This window comes from Salvelinus namaycush, chromosome 10 (assembly GCF_016432855.1).
Source record: "Salvelinus namaycush isolate Seneca chromosome 10, SaNama_1.0, whole genome shotgun sequence".
Lineage (NCBI taxonomy): Eukaryota > Metazoa > Chordata > Actinopteri > Salmoniformes > Salmonidae > Salvelinus > Salvelinus namaycush.
Genome location: NC_052316.1, coordinates 17,114,968 through 17,130,350, shown reverse-complemented (window position 1 = coordinate 17,130,350; position 15,383 = coordinate 17,114,968). Strand labels below are relative to the sequence as shown.

General features: G+C 44.0%; 2 protein-coding genes and 1 non-coding gene across 4 annotated transcripts; 1 reads left to right on the top strand and 2 right to left on the bottom strand.

The window, feature by feature from the left end:
- btbd2a (BTB (POZ) domain containing 2a) lies at window positions 1–8,792 on the top strand. The gene is made up of 9 exons (XM_039002388.1): window positions 1–590; window positions 983–1,102; window positions 1,372–1,528; window positions 5,365–5,470; window positions 5,622–5,819; window positions 6,051–6,243; window positions 6,526–6,613; window positions 6,764–6,910; window positions 7,065–8,792. Exons 1-9 carry the CDS (start codon window positions 1–3, stop codon window positions 7,224–7,226), a joined length of 1,761 nt encoding a protein of 586 aa, XP_038858316.1. The 3' UTR covers window positions 7,227–8,792.
- A 22-nt stretch (window positions 8,793–8,814) lies between these two features.
- On the bottom strand, window positions 8,815–14,808 carry LOC120054773 (elongation factor 2). Of its 2 annotated transcripts, XM_039002385.1 has the most exons (13): window positions 14,690–14,808; window positions 13,275–13,489; window positions 12,988–13,169; window positions 12,512–12,723; window positions 12,117–12,292; window positions 11,883–11,988; window positions 11,366–11,618; window positions 11,081–11,276; window positions 10,524–10,890; window positions 10,079–10,432; window positions 9,704–9,886; window positions 9,300–9,432; window positions 8,815–9,158 (listed from the first exon to the last, which is right to left on the bottom strand). In XM_039002385.1, the coding sequence occupies exons 1-13, from the start codon at window positions 14,690–14,692 to the stop codon at window positions 8,965–8,967; spliced, it is 2,574 nt and encodes an 857-aa protein (XP_038858313.1). In that variant the 5' UTR covers window positions 14,693–14,808; the 3' UTR covers window positions 8,815–8,964. The 2 variants fall into 2 exon arrangements, with proteins under 2 accessions (XP_038858313.1, XP_038858314.1); XM_039002386.1 differs by lacking the exons at window positions 13,275–13,489; window positions 14,690–14,808 and adding an exon at window positions 12,824–12,871 and having other exon boundaries at window positions 12,988–13,077.
- LOC120055223 lies at window positions 11,711–11,777 on the bottom strand. Its single transcript, XR_005477677.1, has one exon. It is a non-coding gene; the product is annotated as a small nucleolar RNA SNORD37 (small nucleolar RNA).
- Window positions 14,809–15,383: the final 575 nt, after the last annotated feature.

Below are 15,383 nucleotides of genomic sequence, written 5' to 3'. Positions count from 1 at the left end.
ATGCGCTGTTGTGCTTGTTTATCTCAGCAGCAAACCCTGCAGTGTTCTCCATCCAAAATGGCTGCGGAGGAGGAGAGCAATAGCAGAGCTCCATGTCTCAATTTCTCCAGTCCCGGACCGCTGGGTAATGCTCAGCCGAGCAACAACGCCCATTCCTCGCCCGCTACAAACGAGGGGTCAGCGGGTGCAACTGGAGGGGCACCACGGACAGCGGGACACTCAAACCCTCAACCAGGCCCTGACCGTGGCGGTGGCACCGATGTCAGAGTAGAGCATTCCCCGAATAGGCAACACACTACGCCACAGTCAGCGGGTCAGAGTGCCACGGCTGCCCGGGCACCGACAGTCGCAGGAGGAGCTGCGACAAACATGACAGCATCCTCCGTGGAGTCCCCGAACATTCCATCCTCACTTCCCAGTAGCCCTGCATCTGCGGCCGTATTGGTTTATCGGGAGCCAGTGTACAACTGGCAGGCCACAAAAAACACCGTGAAAGAAAGGTTTGCGTTTCTGTTCAACAACGAGGTGCTGAGTGACGTGCATTTTCTGGTGGGGAAGGGAATGGGAGTGCAGCGGATACCAGCACACAGGTAAGCGATGCATGATTGTTAAAGTATGCGTATTTCATATTTGCTTGTTTACAAATCATTAAATCTTTGCCTATTCATGCTTATGTATTCGAATCACCGCCAGTAGCCTACATAGTAGAATACATGCCCCAATATAAATGTTCTGCAGTGCTGAGGATGACCGTTGTGCTATAGTGGGTGAGGTCGAGTGTAGGCTAGTCTTCGTCTGTTTGTAGTGATATATCCATGATATGCGCATGACCATTGTATGTTGGTAAATCATTGTGGAGGGTACGTATATTAATGCACCTCCTGGGCTAACGACTGACCAGGAAGACTACAGTTATAAACACAAATTATCCAATACATTGATATATCCCTCCTAATAAACACGACCCCCTTTTCCTCGGCAGATTTGCCCTTGCCGTAGGAAGTGCAGTATTCGATGCCATGTTCAATGGCGGTATGGCCACCACCTCTACTGAGATCGAGCTGCCTGACGTGGAGCCGGCTGCATTCCTTGCCCTGCTCAAGTAAGATTATAGAGAAGACATGTCTGGCACACCCATTTGACTGTAAAGTAGCAACTACCCAGTTTAATCCTTTTGATGTCCTTAAGAATGAGCCAATTTAGGGGGTCTGTTTCTGTCTTCAAGGTTAAATTCTAAATGTAGTGAAAATGCCTTTTTTAAATTAACATACATAAAATAGTATTGACATTTTAATGTCTTCAGATTGGTACCGTAACTACACTACGAGGTATGTATGGGTTGTCTGACTGTCCAAACTGTTGCAAATCCAGGTTCCTGTACTCAGATGAGGTGCAGATAGGACCCGAGACTGTGATGACCACACTGTACACAGCCAAGAAGTATGCAGTGCCGGCCCTAGAGGCCCACTGTGTGGAGTTCCTCAAGAAGAATCTACGTGCTGACAATGCCTTCATGTTGCTCACTCAGGTAGCTAGCTAGCTCACTGTTGCACTGCTGCTTGTAATGTATGGCCAAATCTCAAATGAATATCTCTATTTCCCTATACAGTGACATGGGAAATAGGTTGTCATCGAGCGATTCCATGCCAGCATGGCCCAATAATATTTGTTGTGAATTAGATTGTTCAGGCAATTCTCACATATAAACTTAATTGGGAGGAAGAATGTTTAATATGCTTTTTACATTTGTAACACAACCACACTTTTCTTTGAAAATCATGATGAAAGTGGCAATTTTAGGCACTTTTTGGACACACCTACTCATTGCAGGGTTTTTCTTTATTTTAAACTATTTTCTACATTGTAGAATAATGGTGAAGGCATCAAAACTATGGAATCATGTAGTTACCCAAAAAATGTCTCAAAATATATTTTATATTTGAGATTCTTCAAAGTAGCCACCCTTTGCCTTAACATTTTTTGAAAAATTATAGGGGTGGATCGGCTTAATATTGCGGAAAGATTGTTGCTTCCATCAATGTAATTGTCTGCATAATTTCCAATCCCCCATATAGTTTTTGGGTATAGATATATAGATATACATACTTTTTGTAGAATATACCATTATTATTTCCCGCAAACCCTACCACCCTTCCCCCAATTGGAGTAAACTAATAAACAATAACACTTAGGCTTCTACCTTCAGTTTATACATTTTACAGACAATCTATTTTACAATAGTCATAACTTCCTCCATTTCTGATGTCCATCCAGTTTGATTTCTATTTGTAACTGTGCTATTTCACAAAATTTCTGAACCTATATACATTTTACAGACCCCGTATGTTTTACATTGGTTATCTTGTTATTAATCCCACCCTTCAGCTCCATTCAACCCTTCCCATCTATCTCTTAACACCATCCATTTTGGATTTCTATTTGCCATATATTTTTCAACTGTGCTGTGATGCTTCACAAAAGTACTGAACCTTTCTATTTTCATAGCTTCGACAGATTGTAAATTAAAGAAACATTTTTGCTAAAATAATAATTATATTATTGATTGATTGACTATGGCTTTTCAAATCACCCAGTATTGCTATCTGCAGCGTTAGTTCTAGGCAAAAGTTGCATTTCTTCAGCCATTCCTGGACCTGTAACCAAAAACGAGCTACATATGGACAATACCAAACTAAATGATCTAATGACTGCCTCCTCACAGCAAAATCTGCAGAGCTGGGAATATTGTATCCCCCATATATATAACATTCTATTGGTTGCAAGAATTTTGTATAGTAATTTAAATGGAAAAATGTTGAATCCGGCGTTGTTTTGCGTATCAGTTCATAAACCATGTGCCATGGAATGGGTACATCAAAAATCTCTTCCCAACTATTTTGCAATTTATATGGCACAGCTGTCAGTTTTTTGGTCCTTATTAAATGAAATTGATATGTTTTTATTTATTACACTTTTCTTTAACAATTTATGGTCTTTAATGCAGGGCCGACATACAAGTTCCTTACTTTTTTCCCCTTCTAATTGCCTCTTCCATTTTTGTGGTAATGCTGCAATTAGTTGGTTGTAATTTTGGGTAGAGCAGACATTTCCATATGTCTGTGTTATTTGCATGTCTGACAACTCCACCAGTCCTATTTATATCATTAAAAAAATATTTGAGTTTAACCATAATATTTGTTCTTTCTTTTCATGTGGATTAAACTGAAATTGCAACCAACTTTCTAAGGCTTGTTTAAAAAATAATGATATTTTGGAGATTATTTCCTTTTCAAACAACTGAAAGTGAGCAGTTGTAATCTGAATAAAGGGAAAAAGGGCATTCTTGAACATGGGATGAGACATTCCTACCAATTTACTCGAGAACCAGTTTGGATTTAAGTATAACTTTTGTATGACTGATGCCTTTAGTGAGAGGTCTAATGCTTTAATATTTAATCATTTCTGCTCTCCGAATTCATATTCGTTATATAAATAGGCCCTTTTAATTTTGTCTGGCTTGCCATTCCAAATAAAATATTTTTTGTTCATATAATTTAAAAAGCAGGTCACTAGGTGTAGGCAAAACCATGAGCAAATAGGTAAACTGTGATATGACTAAAGAGTTAATCAGGGTGATTTTTCCACAAATAGACAGGTATTTTCCTTTCCATGGTAGCAAGATCTTATCTATTTTTGATAACATTCTATAAAAATATATTGGAGTGAGATCATTTCTTTCTTTTGGGATTTGTATACCAAGCCACCCTTTGCCTTGACATTTTTGGCATTCTATTGGCATTCACTATTGGCATTCTCTTAACCAGCTTCATGAGGTAGTCACCTGGAATGCATTTCATTTAACAGGTGTGCCTTGTTAATTTGTGGAATTTGTTTCCTTCTTAAGCCAATCCGTTGTGTTGTGACAAGGTAGGGGTGGTATACAGAAGATAGCCCTGTTTGGTAAAAGACCAAGTTCATATTATGGCAAGAACAGCTCAAATAAGCAAAGAGAACGACAGTCCATTACTTTAAGACAGGAAGGTCAGTCTATCGGGAAAATTTCAAGAACTTTGAACATTTCTTCAAGTGCAGTCGCAAAAACCATCAGGCGCTATGATGAAACTGGCTCTCATGAGGACCGCCATAGGAATGGAAGACCCAGAGTTACCTCTGCTGCAGAGGATAAGTTCATTAGTTACCAGCCTAAGAAATTGCACCCCAAATAAATGCTTCACAGAGTTCAAGTAACAGACACATCTCAACTGTTCAGAGACCGTGAATTAGGCCTTCATGGTCAAATTGCTGCAAAGAAACCACTACTAAAGGACAACAATAAGATAAAGAAACTTGCTTTGGCCAAGAAACACGAGCAATGGACATTAGACCAGTGGAATGTTCTGTCCTTTGGTCTGATGAGCCCAAATTTGCGATTTTTGGTGAACGGATAATCTCAGCATGTGTGGTTCCCACCGTGAAGCATGGAGATGGTATGGGGGTGCTTTGCTGGTGACACTGTGATTTATTTAGAATTCAAGGCACACTTAACCAGCATGGCTACCACAGCATTCTGCAGCGATACACCATCCCATCTGGTTTGCGCTTAGTGGGAAGATAATTTGTTTTTCAACAGGACAATGACCCAAAACACACCTCCAGACTGTGTAAGGGCTGTTTTACCAAGAAGGAGAGTGATGGAGTGCTGCATCAGATGACCTGGCCTCCACAATCACCTGACCTCAACCCATGAGTTGGACCGCAGAGTGAAGGATAAGCAGCCAACAAGTGCTTAGCATATATGGGAACCCCTTCAAGATTGTTTGAAAATCATTCCAGGTGAAGCTGGTTGAGAAAATGCCAAGAGTATGCAAAGCTGTCAAGGCAAAGGGTGGCTACTTAAAATAATCTCAAATAAAACATATTTTGATTTAACACTTTTTTTGGTTACTACATGATTTCATAGTTTTGATGTCTTCACTATTATTCTACAATGTAGAAAATAGTAAAAATAAAGAACCCTTGAATGAGTAGGTGTCCAACCTTTTGACTGGTTCTGTACATGTCCCCTGTAAGACCCAATGATCAATGAACCTTACATGATACAGACAACACCTTGGTGTCATTATACTGCTAATATAGTGTGCTCTAAAAAAGGGAGGTATGCTTTCATGGAATCGCCCCATAGGCTAGGATGTATAGGGTGTCATTGGAAATGCAGACGATGTAATAACATGGTTTTTACAAATGATAAGACTGAAAACCCAGTATTTCTAGCTTGTTGCTAGGTATGGATATTAGAATAGAGCAAGCGGTTGATCACAGTATGATCGCTGCCAGCTGTTTGCTAACACTGGTTGTTTGTTTCAGGCGCGGCTCTTTGACGAACCTCAGCTGGCCAGCCTCTGTCTGGAGAACATCGACAAGAACACTGTGGATGCACTCGCTGCCGAGGGCTTCACTGATATTGATCTAGGTAAAGTAAATTATGCTGCCTCTGTCTGTCTGTCTGTCTGTCTGTCTGTCTGTCTGTCTGTCTGTCTCACACAATAAGGAAAGGGGCATAGGGGATTGTCTTCAGACAAAGGACACGTTCTGAGCATGATGTGAGATCTTGTCTCCTGTAGACACACTGGTGGCGGTGCTGGAGAGGGACACTCTGGGGGTGCGGGAGGTACGTCTGTTTGGGGCTGCGGTACGCTGGGCAGAGGCAGAGACCCAGAGGCAGCAGTACCAGCCCACTCCGGAGAACAAGCGCAAAGTGCTGGGCAAAGCCCTGGTCCTTATCCGCTTCCCTCTCATGACCATCGAGGAATTTGCTGCAGGTAGCTCACACCACTGTGGTTATTTTCTATCTTACGTCCTGACACCATCTGTCTATTGACAACAAAGTTACATGCTATGAAAGGCACTAACCATTCAGTAGCCACATACTTGGCAACCAGACCCAGTGGAGACGAGCTAAACCGAACCGGGAAATTTAGTCACTTTTCCATATTGGGATTTGAGTATTTTGTGTGTGTGTACGTATATATGCCTGTATTTCTACTTGATAGGTCCAGCCCAGTCTGGTATTCTTAGTGACCAGGAGGTGGTGAGCCTGTTCCTTCACTTCACGGTGAACCCCAAGCCTCACGTGGAGTTCATCGACCGGCCTCGCTGCTGCCTGCGGGGGAAGGAGTGCAGCATCACACGCTTCGGACAGGTGGAGAGCCGCTGGGGCTACAGTGGGACCAGTGACTGCATCCGGTTAGTACACAAACACCAATGACTACATACAGACAGTGGCTGACTTGGGCAGGAGCTCATCGGAGCTGAGTACCGGCACCTCAAATGTTCTACTGTTTGAGCTCCTGTTCCTCTTTTAGAATATTAGCTCAAAAGTATTGTGGAGCTCCTGCACCTAAATAAAAACAGTACCAACACCCAAATTGAGTACCGGCCCCTATTTCAGACCAAGTCGAGCACGGCATACAAAGTATCTCAATTCAGTAAAGGTTTACCTTCTATATCCTTTTCTGCCTCTGCTAGGTTTTCAGTGAATCGGAGGATATTTGTGGTTGGATTTGGCCTCTATGGTTCGATACATGGTCCTACAGACTACCAAGTCAATATACAGGTAAAGAGGAATAACATATATTAGTTACAGTGAGTGCTGCGTAGAAAGCATACTTGGGTAGTTAATGTTACTGTAAAAGATCATTTGTTATGATTTACCTGGTTATATAAAGGTAAAAGTGAAGACTGACCGTTGGTCTCCCTCTTCAAGGTCATTCACACAGACAGCAACACTGTCCTGGGTCAGAACGACACAGGCTTCAGCTGCGACGGTTCCTCCAACACATTCCGGGTCATGTTTAAGGAACCAGTGGAGATCCTGCCCAGTGTCAACTACATCGCGTGTGCCACCCTCAAGGTACAACAGAAGATGATAATTTCATCCACCACCATTTACATAACTTTTTTTTTTATACAAAAAATGCTGTACATTGTAACCGCTCAGATTTGAAGTACATATTGAATACCATAAGTAAGCATACAGCTACACCACAATTATCCATGTCTTTCAGGGACCAGACTCGCACTATGGCACCAAAGGAATGCGTAAAGTGACCCACGAAGCCCCTGCCACCGGCACCAAGACCTGCTTCACCTTCTGCTATGCTGCAGGAAACAACAACGGCACTTCAGTAGAGGACGGACAGATCCCTGAGGTCATCTTCTACACATAATGAATCTCCTCTGACCTCCCAACCAAGGACTGGCTATATGTGGGTCCCAAATGACACCTTATTGCCCATATAGTGCAAAGTAATACTTCAGGCAATAGTACAGCTCCTCTATTCCTCATTAGTCTTTACTACTACCACACTTCAAAGGGTTGTCCTCTAAAGCTGGTTACACAGGCAGACTAATTCTAGATTTTATTCCACTAATTGGTCTTTTGACAATCAGGTCATCGTTGCAAAAGATTGACGTGATTGTTCAAAAGAGCAATTAGTGGAAAATATCAGAATTGTGTAAACTCAGCCGACATGGTAAATCTAACCAGGACCTGGTTGTTACAAACTTCTGATATTCATGTTGGATCTTTGTGCATACAGTATTGAATGGAAGTGGACTTTAGTTCAGTTTTTCCACCAATAAGCACACTTTTGTAGCCCTGGATAAGCACACCTGATTCAACTTATCAAGCCCTGAGTTGAGTTTTTGTCCAGGGCTACAACAAATGTGTTAGGGATACTCAAGTTGGGAAATGCTGCTTTAGTGTCCATCTTTCCAGTCTAGACTGATGTGGACATTTATCTGAAGCATAAGTATGTCTTTGAAATAATGTATCTGTCAGGTAACAGATAAGAAATCTGCAACAAAAAAGTCCACCCATACCTCAATGAAAGAAGTCCCCAAATGGTTGCTAGGTTTAATCTTAACCTCTTCCAATGGCTGGGTGTAGAATTGTGAAAAAGCGCAGACATTGAATTCCTTTGACAATTGATAATTATTATATAGTTGCACTGATGCACTTTGACAGGAAACTGACAATTAAACCCTGCCTGCAAGTTTACTATATTATAGAATTGAGTAATCCCTGAAATAAATTGTTGAAATTCAATACATTTCAGGAACTGTTGGCCTACCTGGTGAATCAATGAGTCAAACATGTTACTCTACCAGTATAATGAACCAAAATTGGAATTGACAAATGAATTGTCTGATTTAATGGTGAACTGAAATTACCACTGCTTTACAGTTTGCCTAGACCTGTAAATAGTAAAGTAAGCAAGTGTCTTGTTTTGGATGCCATTCTGTGGAGCCATGGTGCCAGGAAGGCATGTTTGCTTTCATTTTTCATGCAAGTTAGAGAAATTTGTACATACTCAATTGCATGCTTGCGAAATGCAACACGTTGGTAAACTTTTCTTGTCTAGGTATACCGCCTGCGTGGCAGGAGGCAATTGCCTGAGGTGCCCATAAAATGGTACCAAACAATGCAATCTCAAATTAAAAACAAGTCTGGCTAATGTACATTGTAAATAAAATGTTCAGATTAAACTAGTCTGTCACAATATAATGGGTTTGCCAAAGCAAGTTAAGGATGCCAGGTCCACTAACAGGCTTTAAAGATGGACAAAGCTGTGTTAAGCATTTTCAGAACCACTTCAAATATGAAATGAGGGACAGCATGCTGTATGAACAAAGTCCAATAAAATAAGCAAACTAGTATAGGAAACGTTAATATTGAACCAGCTGTTTTCACTGGCTTGTTACCGGTCAGGACGAACTTCCCCCACCCTTTCCCAATGAAGGCCCAACCACAAGTTTTTATTTTCCATTTTTTATTTATTTTATGGTTTACAATTCATAAAGTCTTGACTTTTCTTTTGGCAAATGTTAGTGCTCATGGTGATCTGTACAGTCCTGTCCCTCAGTATTGGAGGGGGGGAGGCAGGGGAATGAGAGAGTAGCCTTTTACAATTTGTCCAGGTAGTTGTCCAATGCAGGAATGCCCTCCTTGAGCCCCTTACGTTTACGGGTGTCAGCCACAATCTGAGAGATTTTGGTGGTAGAGTCCTGGGGATCTCCCTGGAGGATCTGCCAGTGGTCAAACACACACTGGGGGAAGGCCTGGCCACCAGTGTTGGAACGCAGGTCAGCTGTGAAACCTGGAGAAAGAACACGGGTATTAGCATACGAGGTTTTACACATACAGAAGGGCTGCAGACTTACTACAACAGAATCATATAGCCCTGGTAAATGCATATGGGAAGAAGGGCAAAGTGGACAGCAGTTGGCGAGTCCCTCACCGAAAGACTCATTGACAGGTAGGTAAGCCTTGACGATGAACATGGGGGTCCCCATGACCTGGGACTCCTCGAACACGTGACCGCGCTTCCGGTTCAACACACCGTAGATGCCTCCTACCACCTGCTCAGGACACTGCAGGGAGAAGCGAGGTTAACATTGAAAACTATGGTTAATGCCAACAGGTATGCATGCAAAAGCTGTGCAGTTAAAGCTTCTAGAATTGTAGCATTTTCTAGTCAACTTCCATTAGCCTCTAGTTGCAAGCTCATTTGTACATTCAGGTCTCAGATAGTGGTTTATGGGTTTATCCATCACTTGTTCAGCGTGGTGCATGATTTCTCATCATAGACCTTGTCCTTATTGAAATTAAACATTCAACAGGCATTGTGAATTGTAAGCCTACCTGAATCTCCACCAGGTAGACAGGCTCCATGAGTCTTGGCTGGGCTGTAAGCTGGCAGGCATACAGCACTCGGCGGGCTGTGGGAATGATCTGACCACCACCACGGTGGATAGCATCTGTGTGTAGGGTCACGTCGTGGACGTCAAAGCGGACAGCACGCATGTTTTCTTCACACAGGGCACCCTGAAAACAATATTTAAGGTATTGAATCAAGTACTTTAGGTTACATGACAAATCAACATCCTCACTTTGAAAACTACCCTTGTTGTTTTCCTCAACACAATATAATGCTGCATCTTTGAAAGTTGGCATGCTGGTTTAAAGTCACCGACAAATTCTGCCTGAGGAAAAACTACATCCATAAATCTTGCTCACCTCCTTGACGGCCCACTGGAAGCCGGCCACCACGCTGTCCTTGATCTCGTTCAGGTACTGGACTCCCTTGGTCACGTCCATCAGCAGGTTGGGGCCGGTACCATCAGGGCCGAAGCACCAGATCTTACGGGCCTCAGACACATCCCACTCGTACTTGTCGGCCAGGAAACGGGCACGGATCTTCAGCTCCTGTCTGGCGCTGACGTCGCCCTTCTCGATGTCCTCAGCCAGGCCGTCAGGGAAGGGACGGGCCTTCATGTACAGGCGGTTGTGTTTGTTTGGGGACTTGGATAGGCACATCTGGTCAGACTCCTCGGACACAGTCTCCCTGTAGGAAACCACCGGGTCTGATTTCTGAGGGGGAGAGGGGTGTTTATTAAACACTGCCTATACCGTGACACCATTGTAAAAGGGATCATGTAAAGAGGCATGAGGACTAGTGTACCTTCAGTGGAATGCAGGCATGGTCCTCCTCCAGATCCTTCAGGCAGATCTCCAGATGCAGCTCGCCGGCTCCAGCGATGATGTGCTCCCCAGACTCCTCGATGATACACTGCACCATAGGGTCAGACTTGGCCAGACGCTTCAGGCCCTCCACCAGCTTGGGCAGGTCAGCAGGGTTCTTGGCCTCGACAGCCACTCTCACCACAGGGCTGACGCTGAACTTCATCACCCTCATGTTGTGGGCCTGCTCGAAGGTAGTGATGGTCCCGGTCTTCACCAGGTACTGGTCCACTCCAACCAGACCAACAATGTTCCCGCATGGCACGTCCTCGATAGGCTCAATGTAACGTCCCATCATCAGAATGGTCCTAATGAGGAACAGGAAAGTCAGGCAACAGATCAATACTGGGCAAGACTTTATACAGCATCTACGATGTTAGTCTTGAATGCGCCTTGGTCTCACTGCATGGTCACAAATGACTTACAGGTCCTCCATAGATTGCGCAAGACAAACAACAAAGTATGGTCATTTGAAGTGTTGCTTTTGAGTGTACCAACCTCTGAATTGGTTTGAGGTAGAGGTCCTCCTTCTTTCCAGGGGTGAAGTTTGGTCCCATAATGCGCACCTTCTGGCCAGAGGACACGCAGCCGGAGAAGACACGGCCGAAGGCGTAGAAGCGACCCTTGTCGGTGGTGGGCACCATCTTGGAGATGTACATCATCAAAGGAGCCTTGGGGTCACAGTTCTTGATACCTAAGATGAAACAGCTGGGTTAACAGACCGGTATACAGTACCCTCCATGTTTCCAGATGATGGAAACGAGACCGAGGCAGTAGTCTTACCCATGGCAGCTTCATCGTCACCAGGTCCTTCATAAAGCAGCTCACAGCGGTACTTCTGGGCCGTGACGGGGGAGGGCAGGTGGATGGTGATCATCTGGAGCAGGGCCTCTCCGGCGGGCAGCCAGCGACGCATCACAGCCTTCAGCAGGGGCTTGCCCTCCTTCTCCTTGTCCTCATTGTCCAGCTTGATGTCCAGCTTCTCAATCAGCTTGGCCGTCTCCTCTTTCTTGAAGTTCATGACGGCATCGAACACCTATAACAGAAACAGCAGTAAAACTTAATGGGTGGACAACAAAATACAGATGAGATCATATGGGGAAAGATAACTATAGCCTTCACCACGCATGTCAGACTGAAGCTTATCATCACTGGACAATCAGGTCAAAGTGAAGAATGTTTATGTCATCACTCATACGCATAAAGCTCTAAACGGCTTTCCTGGTCAGATGGGTACATTTCTGGTATGTCTTTCACCTGACCAAACTGAAAACAGCGTGAAAGTCATGTCCCCACTCACCTTGAAGATGGGGTCCAGCACGAGCTGAGAAAAGGTACGCGGGAGCTTCTTTCCATCAGGTCCGGTGGCCGACTTGCTGAACTTGCCAGTGGCAGGGTCAAAAAACCTGAAGGGGAAGAAAGTCTCAGCATTTAACTACACGGCAAACTTGACATGTACCAGACAATCTTAATCAGCAGCCAGTTCTGGAAAATGTGGCAGCTGATTACAAGGTGGACAGTGAGTGGTCCTCACCTTTCACCCCACAGCTTCTTCATCATGTCCTCCACCTTCTTGCAGCGCTCTGCTGGTCCTAGTTGGGCATCACCCTTGGCAAACTTCATCACGTACATCTCAGCAAACTGCTTCAGGGTGAAGGCCCATCCGTGAAGTCCGGACCCAAAGCCAACAGTTCCAATGACTGGGTCAATCTGTGACACAAGTCATTAGTTTGACAACACTTTTGTTCACTAAGTGGGGCGGGTTGATACCAAGCAGCTAGTATTCTATTTACAGAGAAATGCTTTCAATATTCATGTAAACTGCAGTTTTGCCATTGGGTGCAAAACAGAACTGGAGTAATGACAACTTCACAAGTGATATTAAACCATTTCTGGCAATGCACTACACAGCCAAAATAAGTTGCTTACCATGATGGAGCCCATGGGACCACCCTCATCCTCTCCGTAGGTGGCGATGATGACGTTCACATTCTCCACGATGCGCTGGAAGGTCTGGAACAGATCCTCTGGCTCCAGCTGCAGCTCCAGCAGGGCTCGGTCCATCTTGTTCATCATCAGCACAGGCTTGATACGCTCTGCAATGGCCTGCCTGAGCACAGTCTCGGTCTGCACACACACACCTGGGCAGGGAAGGACAAGAGCAGATAGTGAGTTCGGAAAATGTTGAAAACAAATGGATTGGTTTGTTTGGTTGACTGGCTCCTCCTTTTTGTAATATACCTCATAATCACGGAACCTAGCATCAATATGACATCCTGTATGACATGTCTGAAAATAAAGAAATACTTGTTCACAAATTATAGAACACGCCATATGTTTTTCCATTACACAAATCAAAGCATAATCGTGTCAGACATAACTAGGGCGCTAGTCCGCTTTCTTACCTGACACGCAGTCCACAACAACCAGGGCCCCGTCAGTAACACGGAGAGCGGCTGTGACCTCAGAGGAGAAGTCAACGTGGCCTGGAGAGTCAATCAGGTTGATGAGAAACCCAACACCATCTTTGCACTGCTTGATGAAGGCCATGTCGTTCTCCGAGAGCTCGTAGTACATTGAGATGGCGCTGCAGAGAAGGAAATTGTGTTCTTAGTCTACAATAGTAGGAAGCCTCACTCCTACTTCTGGCCAGCCAGGGAAAATGTGCACGAGTATGCTAGTGAACACTCACGTTGACTTGATGGTAATGCAGCGCTCCTGCTCGTCTTTTCGTGTGTCGGTGAAGCGGGTCTCTCCGGCGCGGGAACCTGCGATGATACCAGCCTTCGACACCAGCGAGTCTGTCAGGGTGGACTTACCATGGTCGACGTGCGCAATCACAGACATGTTACGGATGTTGGACTTCTTGTCCATGATGGCACGGATTTGGTCTACGGTAAAGTTCACCTACAGGAAAATTGTTTATTAGTCTAGTCCCCCTTGTCCTTCCACATTGTTAAAAGTCCCAAATACTGAGTAGTATAACCAGCCATGACAGTTTCACCATAGTACTTTCCCCCTTCCACAAGGACATCAAACTCTTCTAGATTTGGGAACTTAAGATATTATACTGTAATAATGTAGCTAGGAGGTAAAACAAAAGTATAACTGCAGATTCTCGTTATAAACTGTGGAATGCACAATACAGTACCATTATGGCAGATGTGAGGCACTGAATGCTGATGCAATTGAATTGCCAATGGGGACCTGGCAGGCAAACAATCATGAGCATGCTCGCCCGTTAGCCGACAGGACTTTATTAACTGGCGTCATGCTTTTGTATTTCAATGCCAGGCAATCAAAAACTGCCAAACTGAGGTAAATCATGGTGCATATAGAATGGCATTGAGCCCACGATGGGACATTTGACTAGAAAACGCTATGCAACCTGACAAAAGTACAGTAGCTAGTAACGTTAGGCCTCGATGCAGTTAACATAAATATATAAAACGTCAGCTACCTAACTACACCTGCCATTTAATCGCACAAAGTATGTAGTGCATTAATTAGATAACGTTAAAACATCAGTTCCTTTACTGCAAACAGCAGACTTCAATTCGATCACAACCATTATGATCAAGACAAGCGCTAAAACAGCGCAGCCTGGCAGAAAAGGCCACGTGTACAGCTAGTTACGCCCGTCGGTCAACATAACTTGTTAGTTAACCGGCTAACGTTAACACCGACAGCGTTTACGTCGCTGGATATGGGACAAATAACGTTAACGTAACTAAAAAGATAGTTAGGACAATTCGAGACTGGCCGGCAAGCCACACGACAATCGACCGCCAAGAGAACAATAGGAGACTGGCCGGCATGGCATCGACACATAGTTAGATGCTAGTACCTAATTGGAAGGGCATGACAGGTACAGGTGGCCTCTTTGACATGGACGATTCTAATTTGGGTTTCGGCACTGCTGTGCGGGATGAGGTTTGTTCACCAGATATTTTTTTTATTTTTTTAATGTTGCCATTTTGTTCCAAACCCAAGTCATCGCATACTATCATCCTAGTTTCAACAATCTATATACTTAAAAGTTATATACAGAAGAAGCAGATACCACGATTACACTATTCCCCCAAATAAACTAACGAGCTAACTCACCATTTTGACGGATGGTTGTGGATTCGCTTGGAAACGAAGACACACGATATGACACTGCCCACCTCACGAGGGCATAGGCAGGGAAGAGACTGGGTTACGTCAACAGGAACGGTTTTATACTGCTGGCGTGCTTCGTGACGACACACCGTGACAGAGCGGGGTACTTTGGCTTTTTGAGACAACTTCTCTGCTTAACATTTGTATCTAGCATTTTACGCTGGTGGGCCTACAATCGTTGACGAAATATTTATACTGCTACGAAATTAGGCCGAATCAACATCCAGACATCAAGCAAAGAGTAATCGCTTGTGCGCCACACCTAGGTGCAAAAATAGACTGCTGACTGTTGTACGCATCCGCTTTTCTTCGTCGATGAGGTTTGACGGTGGTTGGCATCCAATAAATGTTGCATTACCGCCACCTACTAGACTGGAGTATATAACTCCCTTATACTTTGCTTGAAAAAAATAAGTGAACAAATACCCTACCATCTAACACACTAACAAATAAAATAAATAAAACACCACCTTACTCTATTTTTATATTTTACATTTATTTAGTCCTACTTCAGGCCACCATTCTGAAAGGACAGGACACCACCACCCATAAGCTTGACACCTGTAACAACGTAATGTATTCGGCATAATAGCTTGTACAGGATAACTTATATATCCTAACATCACTTTGGGTCCCC

Excerpts from the sequence above, each read along its gene's own strand:
- btbd2a (XM_039002388.1), top strand. The coding sequence starts at position 1 with ATGCGCTGTTGTGCTTGTTTATCTCAGCAGCAAACCCTGCAGTGTTCT. Across the intron at positions 1,103-1,371 it reads GCATTCCTTGCCCTGCTCAA|GTTCCTGTACTCAGATGAGG; the intron begins GTAAGATTATAG and ends TTGCAAATCCAG. Across the intron at positions 6,244-6,525 it reads GGGACCAGTGACTGCATCCG|GTTTTCAGTGAATCGGAGGA; the intron begins GTTAGTACACAA and ends TGCCTCTGCTAG.
- LOC120054773 (XM_039002385.1), bottom strand. Across the intron at positions 9,433-9,703 it reads TCTACCTGGTGGAGATTCAG|TGTCCTGAGCAGGTGGTAGG; the intron begins GTAGGCTTACAA and ends TTCTCCCTGCAG. Across the intron at positions 9,159-9,299 it reads ACCTGTCAATGAGTCTTTCG|GTTTCACAGCTGACCTGCGT; the intron begins GTGAGGGACTCG and ends TTCTTTCTCCAG.